At 35.5% G+C, this 14,817-nt stretch overlaps 1 protein-coding gene and 1 long non-coding RNA gene across 9 annotated transcripts; both read right to left on the bottom strand.

The window, feature by feature from the left end:
- Positions 1-456: 456 nt before the first annotated feature.
- Positions 457-1,998, bottom strand: LOC140873419 (uncharacterized). The gene is made up of 3 exons (XR_012148025.1): positions 1,871-1,998; positions 1,289-1,478; positions 457-656 (listed from the first exon to the last, which is right to left on the bottom strand). It is a non-coding gene; the product is annotated as an uncharacterized lncRNA (long non-coding RNA).
- A 9,272-nt stretch (positions 1,999-11,270) lies between these two features.
- LOC140873424 (heat shock cognate 70 kDa protein-like) lies at positions 11,271-14,197 on the bottom strand. 8 transcript variants are annotated; one of them, XM_073276528.1, is made up of 3 exons: positions 13,933-14,197; positions 13,223-13,452; positions 11,271-13,045 (listed from the first exon to the last, which is right to left on the bottom strand). In XM_073276528.1, exons 2-3 carry the CDS (start codon positions 13,434-13,436, stop codon positions 11,370-11,372), a joined length of 1,890 nt encoding a protein of 629 aa, XP_073132629.1. In that variant the 5' UTR covers positions 13,437-13,452; positions 13,933-14,197; the 3' UTR covers positions 11,271-11,369. The 8 variants fall into 8 exon arrangements, with proteins under 8 accessions (XP_073132629.1, XP_073132625.1, XP_073132627.1 ...); XM_073276524.1 differs by having other exon boundaries at positions 13,223-13,449; XM_073276526.1 differs by having other exon boundaries at positions 13,223-13,444.
- Positions 14,198-14,817: the final 620 nt, after the last annotated feature.

Raw genomic sequence — 14,817 nt, 5'->3', positions numbered from 1 at the left:
TACCACCTGTTGTGGGGACCTCGGGTTGCTAATCTCAACTTAGGGCAATTAATGAACAATGAACATTCATTAAGCATCAAATAAATAAACCAAGAGCAAAGTAAAATTTTTTTTTTTTTAATAAACAGTGCCTCGCTCGATCGGTGAAAAACACCCGATCGAGCGGGATTCATAACCCTGCTCTCGGGTTCCAAACATTTATGGCCTCGCTCGATCGGGAAACTTCAACCGATCGAGCGAGCCATAAACTCAATTCCCCTGTTTTGCAAATAAAGGGGTTGCGCTCGATCGGTGATTATCACCCGATCGAGCGAGCATGGTTTTCCAAAAAAAATACAGCAAAACTCTTTGCTATCAAAACCAACTCTATAGAAGTATTTGCATGCCAAATCTATACCACAAGCATGATATAACAATTTCAAAACAGGTATAGACATATATACTAAGTCTCCAACATAGTAGACTAGTTTTACAATTATTACCGAATCACAAACTAGTCCAAAGCATGAAATTGTACAACATGTTTCTAAGTAAATCAAGCTAACACATGTTCTACCAGCTATAATACATGTTCTCTTGCTTAAAAACCCGAGTCACCACGTGCTAAGACTCTATCTCGAGCTATCCATGTCAAGTCTGACCAGCTCTTGCCCCACCTATTGCAATGCACACATACAAAACATAGCAATAGCCGAAAAACTCCGGTGAGAATAAATCCCAGTATAAATAACAAAACATGCAATAAAAAGAGCATCTGATCTAATGCTATAAAAATAAATGCAATGCATGTTTGAAGGATAGGCTAGCAAAGCTGATATCAATAAAGCTTGGTTCTTTGGGATCCCGAGGAATAAAATAGCTCTCAAACTACCGACACTCCCATTCGAGGCAGCATCAAGTATTTTATTCCTCTGACTTTGGTGCAACTATAGTGAGTCTTCTTGCTTTGAATATAAATCACATTCTGTGCCATGAGTCAAGCTGACTCTAAAAATAAATCTATATTCCATGCCACCCACTACAGCTCTCCAAACGTCATCTGCACTCTAGGCGATGGCTGCCCTCTGTGCTATTAAGGCTGGAGTTCAAGATGAATGCAACATAATCTGTATGCATTAAAAGCTATAAAACACATCTTGAACATGTAATCAAATAATCAAACAAAGCAACTAAGTCATTTAAATCACATAAACACATAGCCAAACAATAGCAAATAAGTATGTGATTTTACTCGAGATTAGCAGCTATCTCGAGGGCTCTATCCAATCTGGATAGCTGCTATTTATACCTGTCAATGTTGAGTCTGACACTACTTCAAGTTGCTGGAATCATCATTCAAAACAACATATCAAAAGCTATTCCAATTCTTGACAATTCAAGGCAAGGACAGTAGCTTCACAACTTCTTCAAACTTGATCATTTCTTTTCCAATTTCGAAACGGAATTCCCGAGTCGGCGAGCATTATATCAAATCAATTCTGAAATGAATTTATTAACAATCAAACAAATGCAATACCAACTCCAATCATGCTGCATTCAATTTACAAGAACAAAGGCTTGACAATTTGCGAATCAACGGCACAACGGCTAAAAACCGACAACCGAAACAAATTCCAAACTAATATAACAATCTATTCTCATCATCTTCCTCAACATATCCACATTTACATACACGTTCCATCACATATTCAGAATTCAGAATTTTCGAATAAACTTCAATAATGCACAATAAATCTGAATAATAGTCTTTTTCCGTTCCGTCTTCGAATACATCATCGATGCTAACTCATGAACATATATATTCAAAAATAATAGCATCCCATATTCAACCCAAAATATCAAACATGAAAGAACTCAATAAAATTTGTACCAAAAGGTAGCTCTCGGAGCGGTGATCGCAAATATATGTTCAAATCGGAATTCTGACGGACGGATATCGAAAAATCGAAGCTTTTTAAGGGCTGAAAATGGCGTGGAAGCTAAGCTGATGTTCTTCCCCATTTCCTACTTCCTTACACGTTTTTTGCTGCTGACTATCAAGTGGGATTTCAGATATATATATTCAAATTGCACTTTAGTCCCTGAACTTTTCAGAAATTGCAATTTAGTCCTCGGCCAATCTTTTAATCCAATTTCAATCCATATTAATTTAAGAATATTAGAATTTAATTCTAAACTCTAAAAATTCTCAAATTAAATTTTCTCGGATTAAAATTAAATCATTTCGGCCTTAAAATTGCGATATTTGCAAATTGCCTTCTGCGCGAGTTTCACCTCTGAATTCAATTCTCTTTAATTCACGAAACTTGGAATTGAAATCTCAAATTCCATAAATATTCAAATCGCATATTTCAATCTTTTAATTTAAGAATCCCGGAATTTAAATCTCAAAAACTGTAAATTCTAAAATTAAATATTTTCAACTCGGAAATTAAATCTTTAATTTCCATAAATATTCCAATTAATATTTTCTCATATTCGGCATTTAAATCTCTAATCCCGAAATTAATAATTGAAGATTTTCCGGATCTTACAGAATGTGTCGTGTCTTTTGCGGTTAACGATGGATAACTGACGGTAGTCAGTAGTGTTACACAATTCTAGCAGGATTGCGGATAAGAAAACATTGATTACCAAGGTAATCATTTAAGGCGTACGAGTTTAGAATCAGCGCGGATTCTAAACAGAGTATAAGTTCTGATGTGGTTCAGTGATTAAACAGACCCTGCAGGTTGAGCGAGGTCTGGGGTTGTCGAAGGTCGTTCGACCAAATGCTTCGAACCGAAATTATTGGTGGATTGGACAAGTGGTCTATGTTATGTTCTCGAGGTTTTCCCTAGATTTCGAGGACGAAATCTTTCAAGGGGGAGAATGTAGTAGCCCGTATCCATAATTAACGATTAATGAGTAATTAATCATGTGATCATGTTTAGATTTAGTAAAATATGATTAAGGAAATTTCTATTGGATTAACAGACTTCAGAAATGGATTCAGAATGATCATAAAAATGGCCTGAAGAGTGACCTAGAACAGAAGCAACGCCTGGGGAACGGATGCAATGTTCGTGCCAGCTGATGTCATCCGTGACGTCACCAAGATGATGTCATTTCTTACGAACATGATGGGACATCGGACGCAACTTTCGTCGAATGGACGCAACGATGGAGGAACGGACGTTCCGTTCCGCGTCTATAAATATGGGATCCGAGGCTTCATTCCAACTCACACCTCTCCTCTCCTCTCTCTCGTTTCTTAGCCTTTCTAGTCAGATCTAGGGAGTTCTAGGAGTCCTATTGGGAATTTGGAAGTAGCGGAGCGATCCCGGCGGCAAAGCGGAGTTGTGCCTAAGTTTTGAGGCAGTCGCCATCAGTGGGCTGACGACGGACGCATGTATAGCTATGATCTCTGTAACGCCCAGAAATTCGTCACGTAAATCCGCATGCATAAGTAGGAGATTTAATAATTTTAAAATAATGTGAAAATTTGTTAAATTAATTTTATATGCCATTATGTGAATTATGTGATTTATTGGCATGTTTTAAATATTGTTTCGGCATTTAAATCGATATGATGTGATTTATGAATTTATTTGAGAAAGTTTATTTTATGATCGCGTAGGCGGGACCGTGGACGGACGAGATGTTTGTTTTCACCCAAAATATTTTATGAGATTTTTAGTAGCCTTAAAATATTATTTTAATGTATTATTTCAAGAAAATTATAGTGTTTATATATATATATATATATATTTATAGGTCCGTTTTTACCCAAGATAAGTCATTTTAATGACTTTTATTAAGCTTTAAAAATCCTTTAATTATAATTTCGGGATTTAAGGTTAAATATCAGATTTATATTGTATTTAAGAGTTTTAAAATTCTATATGTTTAGAGTATATATTTATCCTAATTATCTATTTATTTATAAAACCTAGATTATCTTAAAAATCTACCCTAATCCTCCTACTCCATTCACGTTTTCTTGCTAGCCGCCTCCTCAATCTTCTCCCACTCCCTTCATCGTTTCTTCAACAGAAAACCCACCCCATAACCGATCGTTAAAAGTTTTTGGAATTTTTGGAAGATCCGTTCGTCCCGGCAAGCCCGATATTTGTCGTTTGCGTCGTTTCGTCTAAGTATTCATAAAGGCACGTTTGATTCCCTTCTTGAACACCATTTAAATTATATTACACTGATTTTATGCATACAAGATCTGATATTGCATGTGTTTGTGATTTAGAAATGGAAACATTTAAGTTCATGCATGAAACTCACGTTTTTGCACATATTGGTTCGGTTTATGCAAGTTTCTGGACGTGGTCTGGTTCGAAATGCTGCCTTATGGTTCTTGGGTCTAGGAGGGTATCTTAGGGTCAAAATGGCTGTGTGGTTTGACCATATAAGTGGCTAGATAAAGCTGGAAGTATGCTGGTGCAGAAGGTGGTTGAGCAGAAAAACCTGGACAGATTTGGGTTCTGTAGAAGATGGGTTCGATTGGGCAATGCAGTGGCTTGGCTTGGACCAGGGCTGAGTCAGGTACTTGTCCCTTGATCTTGGGAAGATTTTGGTGCCGGTGCTCCGGCCATTGGTGGCCGGAGTTGGTCGAAATATGCCAAATACTAGAACTGCTACATGATAGAGAGCAGTTTGAGCGGTTTTAGGAAAATAATTCGTACGGGCTGTAGGACTCGAGTTAGGTGCTGGTTTCAGCTTGGTTAGAACCCCAAGACCTTGGGGAAGGTTGGGTCAGTGGGGCTCCGACCAGTGATGGCCGGAGCTGGGCGGCCAAAGCCCAAAAATGGCCAAGGTGTGCTGCTGCCACGCGAAGAGAGTTGAAGGAAGTGGTGTGTACTGTTTTAGGGCAAGTCGGGCAGTAGGGTCAGGGTCTCGGGCAGGGTTGTTCCGGGTCGGGTTAGGATGTTTTAGTGTCATGTCATATGGGTACGGGTCTGGGTTATTTTATTTTGGGCCCGGGTAATTTAATTAGTGATTAAATGTTTAAGTTATGAATATTTGAATTTGGGTTAGATAAATAAGAATAATGGGCCAGATTAAGTTGTTAATGGACTTAATAAATTTATTGGGTCAAGTTAAGTATTAATGATATTGAATAATATATTTGGGCTAAAAATCTAAGTTAATGGGCATAAGTTAAGTTATTTGGTCAGTCTATAATTTTATGAGTTCAAGTCTAAGGGGTCAGCAGCTCGAACAAGTCCATGGAAAATAAAAAGGGTCCGTAAATATATATTTAATTAATGCATGTATTTTATTAGTTATATAAGTATGATTTTTAAGAAAATAAATTAAATATATATTTACGGGCAAAATTTTCATGAAATAAAGAAATAATGAGAATTTTTAAGTTCATGCATCATGTAAGAATTTTTATGATAAGTTTAATTAAATGCATGTTAAGAAAAAATATATTTTATGGAAGTTGAAGTGAAGGTGGAAAGTGATGTGGTTGGAGGCCGGGATACCTGGGCCCGGTGACCTTCCTAATGATGTTTTTGTATGATGAGCTTATGAATCCAGCTGAGAGGGCTGGTGAAGTGGCAGCACAGAGGTGGATATCCCACCTCCACGTACGTTGGTTTATAGATTGATCAATCGCTTAGTATGATGCCACCGACATGGATACGACCTGTTGAGAACTAAGAAATCATGATAAGTTATTTTATGAGATTTATTAAGTATGATGATACATGTTTAGTATTATGATAATTCAGTATAATTATGTTATTTCATGTTTATATGCATATAATTTTAAGATCATGCACATATATTTATATTCACGTATTTTATATGATGTGTGCTTGTGTGTGGTTTCATTTTGTTATATAAGGATAGAACGTGCTGAGCCTCTAGACTCACTAGATTTAAATGGTGCAGGTGAGCAGAGTATTAATGAAGTTAATGTGTTTCCGACTGGCGGCGAGGGCGTATGAGTATCCAGGCGGCTAGAACCCGTGACCATTGCTCTAAGATGAATTTTATGTTGAGACTAGAACATTTATTTCCGCATATGTTTTATTATTATAGATTTTCCGTATATGCATGGATTTTAGATTTAAGTATTTATTTTCTAAGTTTTCATTAATCTTGGTGAAAGAAATACTATTTAGGAATTTTATTATGGAAATCTTATGAATGATTATTTAGTAATTAATTTTAAGTATTTAATTGCATGCGAGTACTTTTATTGTATTTATTCTGTATATGTATTTTAAATTAAGTAAAGTTATTTTTTTAGTACGATATATATATGTATGGGCATATATATATTTATATTTATTATTTTATAGTTAGAGAGTTATTTTAAAAAAAAACATTTCACTAGAAGTTTTAGTATGTTTCAGTCTCCTTAAATTATTTAGGAGTATGCAATAGCTTAGTTAAGGCTTTTAAAGCCTAATAGATGATGCATGAGTATTGCATTGTAGAGTTGATGATAGGCTTGGAACCTAGAGTGGGACTACTAGGACCGTCTGTAGTAAGGTACGTAAGTAGTGACTGAGATTTCCAGCGGATATGCATGCTTATATGTTGCATTTATGTGTTTTCATGTTATTGTTATTGATATATGGCATGTACATATCATCTTATGCTCATACATCTGTACATCTTTTGAGATGAGCCAGTTAGGGTTGCTCAGCCCTGTTTGGACGTTTGATATCGAGGACCCTTATGTACTGGTACCTAGAGGACTCCGTGGTCCGCATCCGAGATTCAAGAGTAAGTGGTCGCACACAGTGGTTAGCTATCCCGATGTGACGAGCTCATATCCCAGGAGCCAGTCTGAGCAGTTTGTATACAGTTATCCCTGATATGGATATCCTGTCATTTGCATGCATCATATTTGTATGTTTATCCGTATTTGCGTATTGAGCTTAGAGCTCACGTCCAGTCTTTTCTGTGTATCTGGACACCTCATTCGACGGGGCAGGTTTAGGTGCAGGATTGAGCACCAGGAGCTTGGAGATGCCAGTGACCCTTGAAGACAACAAGATTAGCTGTAGGTTTTATTTAAGTTATTCGATTGGGTTGTATAATCGAATTTGTTTAACCGGTTGTATTTTTCCGGTCTACTTGTATTTAACTCTTCCGCAGCGATTTATTTAATGCATGCTTAATTATGCTCTTAACTCTGATTAGGTAGTGGATCCGGGTCGGGTTGCTACATGTATGGTGTATGTGTCTATTGCACCACCTCAACGATCAAAAATGGGTCCTCAAAGAAAAATCGTTATTTATATCGGTTATGATAGCACATCAATCATTCGATATCTTGAGCCTCAGACAGGCGATGTGTTTACATCACGTTTTGCTGATTGTCATTTTAATGAAGAAATCTTCCCAATGTTAGGGGGATAAAAGAAACACATCGAAAAAGAAATCACTTGGTATGTACCATCATTGTTACATTTGGATCCAATGACCAAACAATGTGAGAAAGATGTACAGCAAATTGTGCACTTGCAAAGAATTGCAAATCAAATGCCAGATGCATTTGCAGACACAAATGGGTAACAAAATCATATATACCTGCTGTAAATTCCCCTGCTCGAATTGAAATGCCAAAGAAACAAATTAAAGACACTCATGATGTCATAAAACGCTTGAAGCGTGGAAGGCCAATCGGTTCCAAGAATAAAAATCATCGGAAAAGAAAATGCATAGACAAACACGATGATCACAAAATTGAAAATTATGTTTCAGAAGAAACACCTGATGATGAAAATATTCTGTCAGAACCACAAACTGACGAGAATCGTGAAATCTCTATCAATTATATTAATACTGGAACAATATGGAACCGAAGAGATATAGAAGATATTGATGAGATATTTTCTTATAATGTGGCATGTGAAATCATATATGAGAATGAAGATGATGAACCAAAATCTTTTGGTGAATGTAAAACTCGGCATAATTGGGCAAAATGAAAATATGTCATCCAGGTTGAATTGGATTCGCTAAATAAACGTAATGTTTTTGGATTTATAGTCCTCACACCTGAAGGTGTAAAACCTGTTGGATACAAATGAGTTTTTATTCGAAAGCGAAATGAGAAAAATGAAATAATAAGATATAAAGCTAGACTTATTGCACAATGTTTTTCTCAAAGGTCTGTAATTAATTATGAAGAAACGTATTCTCCTGTTATGGATGCAATTACGTTTCGATATTTGATTAGTTTGGCAGTGTCTGAAAATTTGGAAATGTGTCTTATGGATGTTGTTACAACTTACTTATACGGATCACTTGATAGTGATATATACATGAAAATCCCTGAAAGATTTAAGATGCCTGAAGCACAAAGTTCAAAACCCAGAGAACTTTATTCTGTGAAATTGCAAAGATCATTATATGGGTTGAAGCAATCCGGCCGAATGTGGTATAATCGGCTAAGCGAGCACTTGATGAAAAAGGGATATGTAAATGATCCAATATGCCCTTGTGTTTTCATCAATAAAAAAACATCCGGATGTGTAATTATTGTTGTATATGTTGATGATTTAAACATCATTGGAACGTATAAAAAAATTCGAGAAGTTATGATGTACTTGAAGGAAGAATTTGAAATGAAGGATCTTGGAAAAACCAAGTATTGTTTGGGTTTGTAAATCAAACAAAAAGAATGTGGAATTTTTGTTCACCAGACAAATTATACAGAAAAGGTCCTTAAACAATTTAATATGGATAAATAAAATCCATTAAGTACTCCAATGGTTGTTAGATCATTAAATATAGAAAATGATCCATTCCGTCCATGTGAAGATGATGAAGTTATTCTTGGTCTAAAAGTACCATATCTAAGTGTCATTGGTGCCCTTATGTATCTTGAAAATTGTACTAGACCTGATATATCTTTTGCTGTAAATTTATTGGCAATATTCAGCTCATATACAACAAAGAGACACTGGAACAAAATTAAACATATATTCCGTTATCTACGAGGAACGATAGATTTGGGATTCTTGTACTCAAAAGACACCAATCAAAGTATCATTGATTATGCTGATGCTGAATATTTATCTCATCCACATAAGACACGTTCCCAAATCGGATTTGTATTTACTCGTGGAGGAACTGCAATTTCTTGGCGTTCACAGAAACAAACACTCGTAACAATTTCATCAAATCATGCCGAGATTATTGCGCTACATGAAGCGAGTCGTTAATGTGTTTAGCTAATATCAATGACACAACATATCCAAACTTCTTGTGGATTATCAGTAGACAAGAAGCCTGTGACGCTGTATGAATATAATGTTGCATGTATTGCTCAAATGAAATAAGGATACATCAAAAGTGACAGAACAAAACATATCTCCCCAAAGTTCTTTGCTCACACTCAAGAGCTTGAGAAGAATAAAGATATTGATATCTGTTACATTCAATCAAGTGAGAACTCATCAGATCTCTTCACAAAGGCGCTTTCTACGGTAATATTCAGAAAGCATATATATATATAGCATTGGGATGCAAAATCTACAGAATATGTGAAGAATCACTCGTGTTAACATGAGGGGGAGTTTATGTGGCTGCACTATTTTTTCCTTACTATGATTTTTATCCCATTAGGTTTTTCCTAGTAAGGTTTTTAACGAGGCAGTATAAAACACGTAATAAAGACAGTCATCATATCACGATTATCATCACAAGGGGGAGGGTTGAAAATATGATATTATTATTATTATTTAAAGTTGAATGTTGAATGTTGAATATTGAGTGTAAAATATGAAAAATTAGTGTGTGATGATGTAGATGATGATGTATTAATATTTGGACTAATCTTCAAATGAGATCTATAAATAGGTCTCTCCATTTGTGTAGAAAATCACAATTGAATTGAGAGAGAAAATTTTTTTGTGAAGTGTAGAGTTTGATATATTTTGAATTTTTGGAGTTTTTACTTTTTACTGTAAATTTTTACTTTTTACAACAACTTTTAAAATGTTAGAACATGTATTTTTTTAAATAATTGTCTCAACACATATTTATTCTTAAAATAAATTTTTAAAACATTTTATAAATTTTTTTTAACAAATGCTTTTATAAAAGCGTTTTATAATTTCTCGTCCAAATAGAACCTTTGTCTTATTTATCATATTCCAACTTATTTCATCAATCTAGTTACTTTTTCTCAACTAATAAGTAATTACTCTACATATTTAGGCTAATAACATTTAATTCAACTAAACCAAGCACTTGAAAATCTCCATTTTATGGAAAATCACGACCAAATCAATGATGTTATTTGGTCCATATATATATACGCTGGGCTCCGTTGATTTCTAGATTTACAATAACCTGAAAATCCCAAACAAATAGGTGAGAATTAATTAGGTGCCAGAAGTTTTGCTTTGTTATTATTATCATTATTAAACCCAACGTACTGAACCGTCGACCAATTGTAACTAAAACCAAAAGCACAGTAAATCAAACCAAAACATATTTTGTTTGTTCATTAACTTATCCAGTCAGTTTTATGTAATGTTTTTATAACCGAACCGGTGATCGAACCGATCTACTTCGAAAAATTGGTCCAATCGGTCGGACCGTTTTAACCAGACGGTCAGACCGAAAAACCGTTTATATAATATAATATAATTAATAATATATTTTTAATTTTAATTTTAAAACTTAAAAGATATATATAAATAGACAAAAAATATATTTATCCTAGTTTTAAAAATAAATAACGATATAAATATATTCAAAATATTAATTATAGTTATATATATTTTTCAAAGTAAATAAATCAATAAAAAACTTTAATAATACAAAAATAATATTTCAAGATACAAATAATCATTTATTATATTATATATAATAAAATATTAAATTAAAATTTTAAATTAAAAAAACTAATTTTTAAAAAAAATAAAAAATTTTTGAAAACCGGTTCGTGGGGCCGGTTCTTGGCCGGGTTCGACTGGTTTTTGGCCGGTTCCGAGCGGTTCAATCATTAAAACGGTTTTTGGAAGTGATTCGAATCGAACCAATGACCGGTCCTGTTTTGAAAACACTGGTTTTATGTTTAGACTTTACTAAGTTCTAGATGTCACTTCATACAAAGATTAAGAGAGTTGATTGAGCTTTTAGAAATCATTTTTTGTTTTTCCTTTACAAAATTTTGAGAGTTTGTGAAATTTACGTTGGAAAAACTAAAAAATTGTTTGTTAGAAGTTATATAACAAACACTGTCTAAAACAACTGAAAACTAAAAATCAAGACTACCGAACTTAAACTTCGAAATCTTGATGATTCAAATCCATTGTTCTCCCTGAATAAAATCAATCAACTTTGATAAAATAAAGTCTCCAAAACACTCAGAAATAAAGTACTTAATTAGAACTTCACTCAACCTCATCAATCCTAGGACCCCTGAAACCAGAATGCATACTTGCAATGACGATACTCTCTACTTGTTTCATTTTATCCTTCAACTCGTCTTCTCCGGCGAGTTCGTTGCTTTCTAACCACAGATTAGCCTTCTCAATCGCAACTTCAATCTGCTTCTTGTCTGAATATGTCAAATTCAAAGTAAAATTCATGTCATGTTTCACTTTACTCTTCATATTGTTGATATAGTTTTCAAGAGCATTCTTGGCCTCAACTCTCCTTCTATGTTGCTCGTCTTCCGCCTTGAAAAGCTCGGCTTCTCGCGACATCCTCTCCATCTCTTCACTGGATAACCTGCCTTTGTCATTCAAGATTGTGATGCTGTTTTTGCTCCCGGTTTGTTTATTCTCGGCAGAAACATTCAGGATCCCATTCACGTCGATTTCAAAGCAAATGTGTATTTGACTTACTCCCACTAGAGCAGGTGGAATGCCAATGAACTCGAACGTACCCAACAAATTGTTGTCCGTCGTTTTCGCCCTTTCTCCTTCGAACACTTGGATGAGTGCAGTGGTTTGATTGTCATTTCCTGTCATGTATATTTGCTCTTTCTTGGTAGGAATAGTGGTGTTTCTTGGTATTACTACACTCATAGTATCTCCTTTGACATGCACTCCTAGGGACAAAGGCGTGACCTCGCATAGCACGATATCACGAACATCTGCATTCCCTTGGCCAGTCAAGACTGCTGCTTGAATGGCTGCACCACAAGCGACCGCCTCGTCGGGATGAATGCTCTTGCACAGCACCTTGCCGTCGAAGAAATCTTGCAGCATTTGTTGAACCTTGGGGATTCTAGTAGATCCGCCTACAAGCACCACGTCGTGGATACTTCTCCGGTCCATTTTGGCATCGGCCAAACACTCCTCCACATGTTTGATGCATTTCTTGAACAGATCCATGTTGATTTCCTCGAACTTGGCACGAGTTATTTTGTAGTGAAAATCGATTCCATCATGCAAACAATCGATTCCGATGGTTATTTCAGTCGCCGAAGATAGATTCCTCTTCCCCCTCTCGCAAGATGTCCTCAACCTCCTCAACGCCCGGGGGTCTAAGCTCACATCCCTTTTGTGCTTTCTCTTGAACTCTTGAGCACAATGGTGAACCATCCTGTTGTCGAAATCCTCTCCTCCGAGGTGGGTGTCACCAGCAATGGCCTTGACATTAAACACACTCTTCTCCATACTGAGAATGGACACGTCAAAGGTGCCACCACCGAGGTCGAAAATAAGCACATTTTTCTTCTCAACAGGGCAGCTAAACTTCTTGTCCAGACCATATGCAATGGCTGCCGCGGTTGGTTCGACAAGGATATGCAAGACGTTAAGCCCAGCAATGGTTCCAGCATCCTTGGTTGCTTGCCTTTGGGAATCATTGAAATAGGCCGGCACCGTAATAACTGCGTCTTTCACTGCTGTTAATCCGAGAAAAGATTCCGCGGTTTCTTTCATCTTGGCGAGGACCATCGAAGAAATCTCTTCGGCCACAAACTTCTTCTCCTCGCCTTTGTAGTTGACAACAATCATGGGTTCATCGTCAAGGCCGTAAACGACTTGGAAAGGCCAGAGTTCCTTATCACTCTGGACCAAAGGGTCGCTGAATCTTCGACCTATCAACCTCTTAGCATCTGCAAAATCAATCATACCAACTGATAAGTTTTTGATGCATTTATGACGTCCAATTATATTAGTGAAAGAAACATAGAAAACACAAGGGATATAAATAAAAAAAAACCATTATAAATATTCATATCTATGAAGATTGAAACAGGGGAATGATAATGATAATAGTAATATTCTCTCACCAAAAACGGTGTTGGTTGGGTTCATGGCGACAAGATTCTTGGCCGCATCGCCGATGAGACGTTCGGTTTCACTAAAAGCTACATAAGAAGGCGTTGTGCGATTTCCCAGATCATTGGGTATGACCTCAGCGCGATTGTGTTGCCACACGGCCACACATGAATAAGTGGTGCCCAAATCGATTCCAATCGCGGGCACTCGAGTTCTCCTAGCCATGGAAATAACTGCACTGCTGTGAATAACTTAATGTTTATAGACTGTACTGTGAGATAACTTCAATACTGTAGAAGAGTCTATAGTCGGACGTAGATTTGAAATACAAGAGGGAAAAAAAAAAAGTCCTAAAAGTTACTTTTCTATATTGGTTACATGAAAATAAAAACAAAATTTTTTGATCATATCGGCAGGATCTATATTTTATTCTTCAATATTTTTCAGATCATCATGCACAAAATATTTCAATCATAAGTAGCTGAAAATTTTAAAAACAATATTTAATCAGATTGAAATTAAAATATATACACCGGAATAGTTCGACTGCGGTGGCTGGGATTGCTAGTGTGACAGTCTACCAAACCAACATATATATATTCTATAAGCCTGAGAAACCTAACCTTTTTTGATCTAGAAATCTCGAGGACAATGGGTTTGCTTTTTTAATCATACAAAAACATTAGTAAATTGCAGGAATAGAGATTACCGGAGAACAAACCTGGATTGTAAGTCTTGTCCCAAATCAACACCACCTACTGAAAATAATAATCTACCACAAAATTACGATTATTTAAATTTGTGATATACGAAGGGTATCTATATCTATCTATATATGGAGATATGGATTAAAACAAATTATATTTGTGAGATAACAAGGCACGCGAAAAGTTCGTTGAAATATTTCTTTTATTTGCCCTGGAAAGGTGACGATACCCAAAAATCATGGATTTCGTTTTTTGATTTTTTTATTATCATACTTTTAAATATCTTTCCTTCGCCTAATTAAACTCACGTGAATGGAAAATCAAGAATCTCTGTTTTACAAGTACTACTAGATATGGTGTAATCTTTCCTTCGCCTAAGCTCACGGGAATGCCTTCAAATTAGAGAGAAAATCAAGAATATATTTCACTATATAATATCCTGAATTATCCCTTTTCTATTTTATTTTCGAGTTTGAAATCAAAGTAACATGTCGTAGATAAGAATCTCTATTTACAAGTATAGATATGGTATAATCTTTATAGGATATATTTTTTCTAACATAGAAATGCTATAAAATATATCCAATTGCTTTCAAATCATAATTCAGAAAACATAATAGAATTTTTGTTAGGGAAAATATTTTTTTTGGTCTACTATAACTTGTTAAATTTTGGATATTTTAGTCTACTAAATATTCAATTTTTTGTGGCTTTTAATCCTATTTCGATTAAGGGCTGACGTGACATCGAAACATACTGACGCTGTTGGAAATAGCTGACATGTGAAGCCCCAAGAAATCAATGCAGCCACATTTTCGAAACCCCTTGTGCAGATGCATGCACACTTTCGAAAATAAGAAACCTTTGTGCAGCAGTTTTTTGCTTGAAATTTGAAAAGA

The sequence above is a fragment of the Henckelia pumila genome, unplaced genomic scaffold, assembly GCF_033568475.1.
Source record: "Henckelia pumila isolate YLH828 unplaced genomic scaffold, ASM3356847v2 CTG_550, whole genome shotgun sequence".
In the NCBI taxonomy this organism is placed as follows: domain Eukaryota; kingdom Viridiplantae; phylum Streptophyta; class Magnoliopsida; order Lamiales; family Gesneriaceae; genus Henckelia; species Henckelia pumila.
The sequence above is the reverse complement of the archived record's forward strand: the minus strand, read 5'-3'. Positions and strand labels throughout refer to the sequence as shown.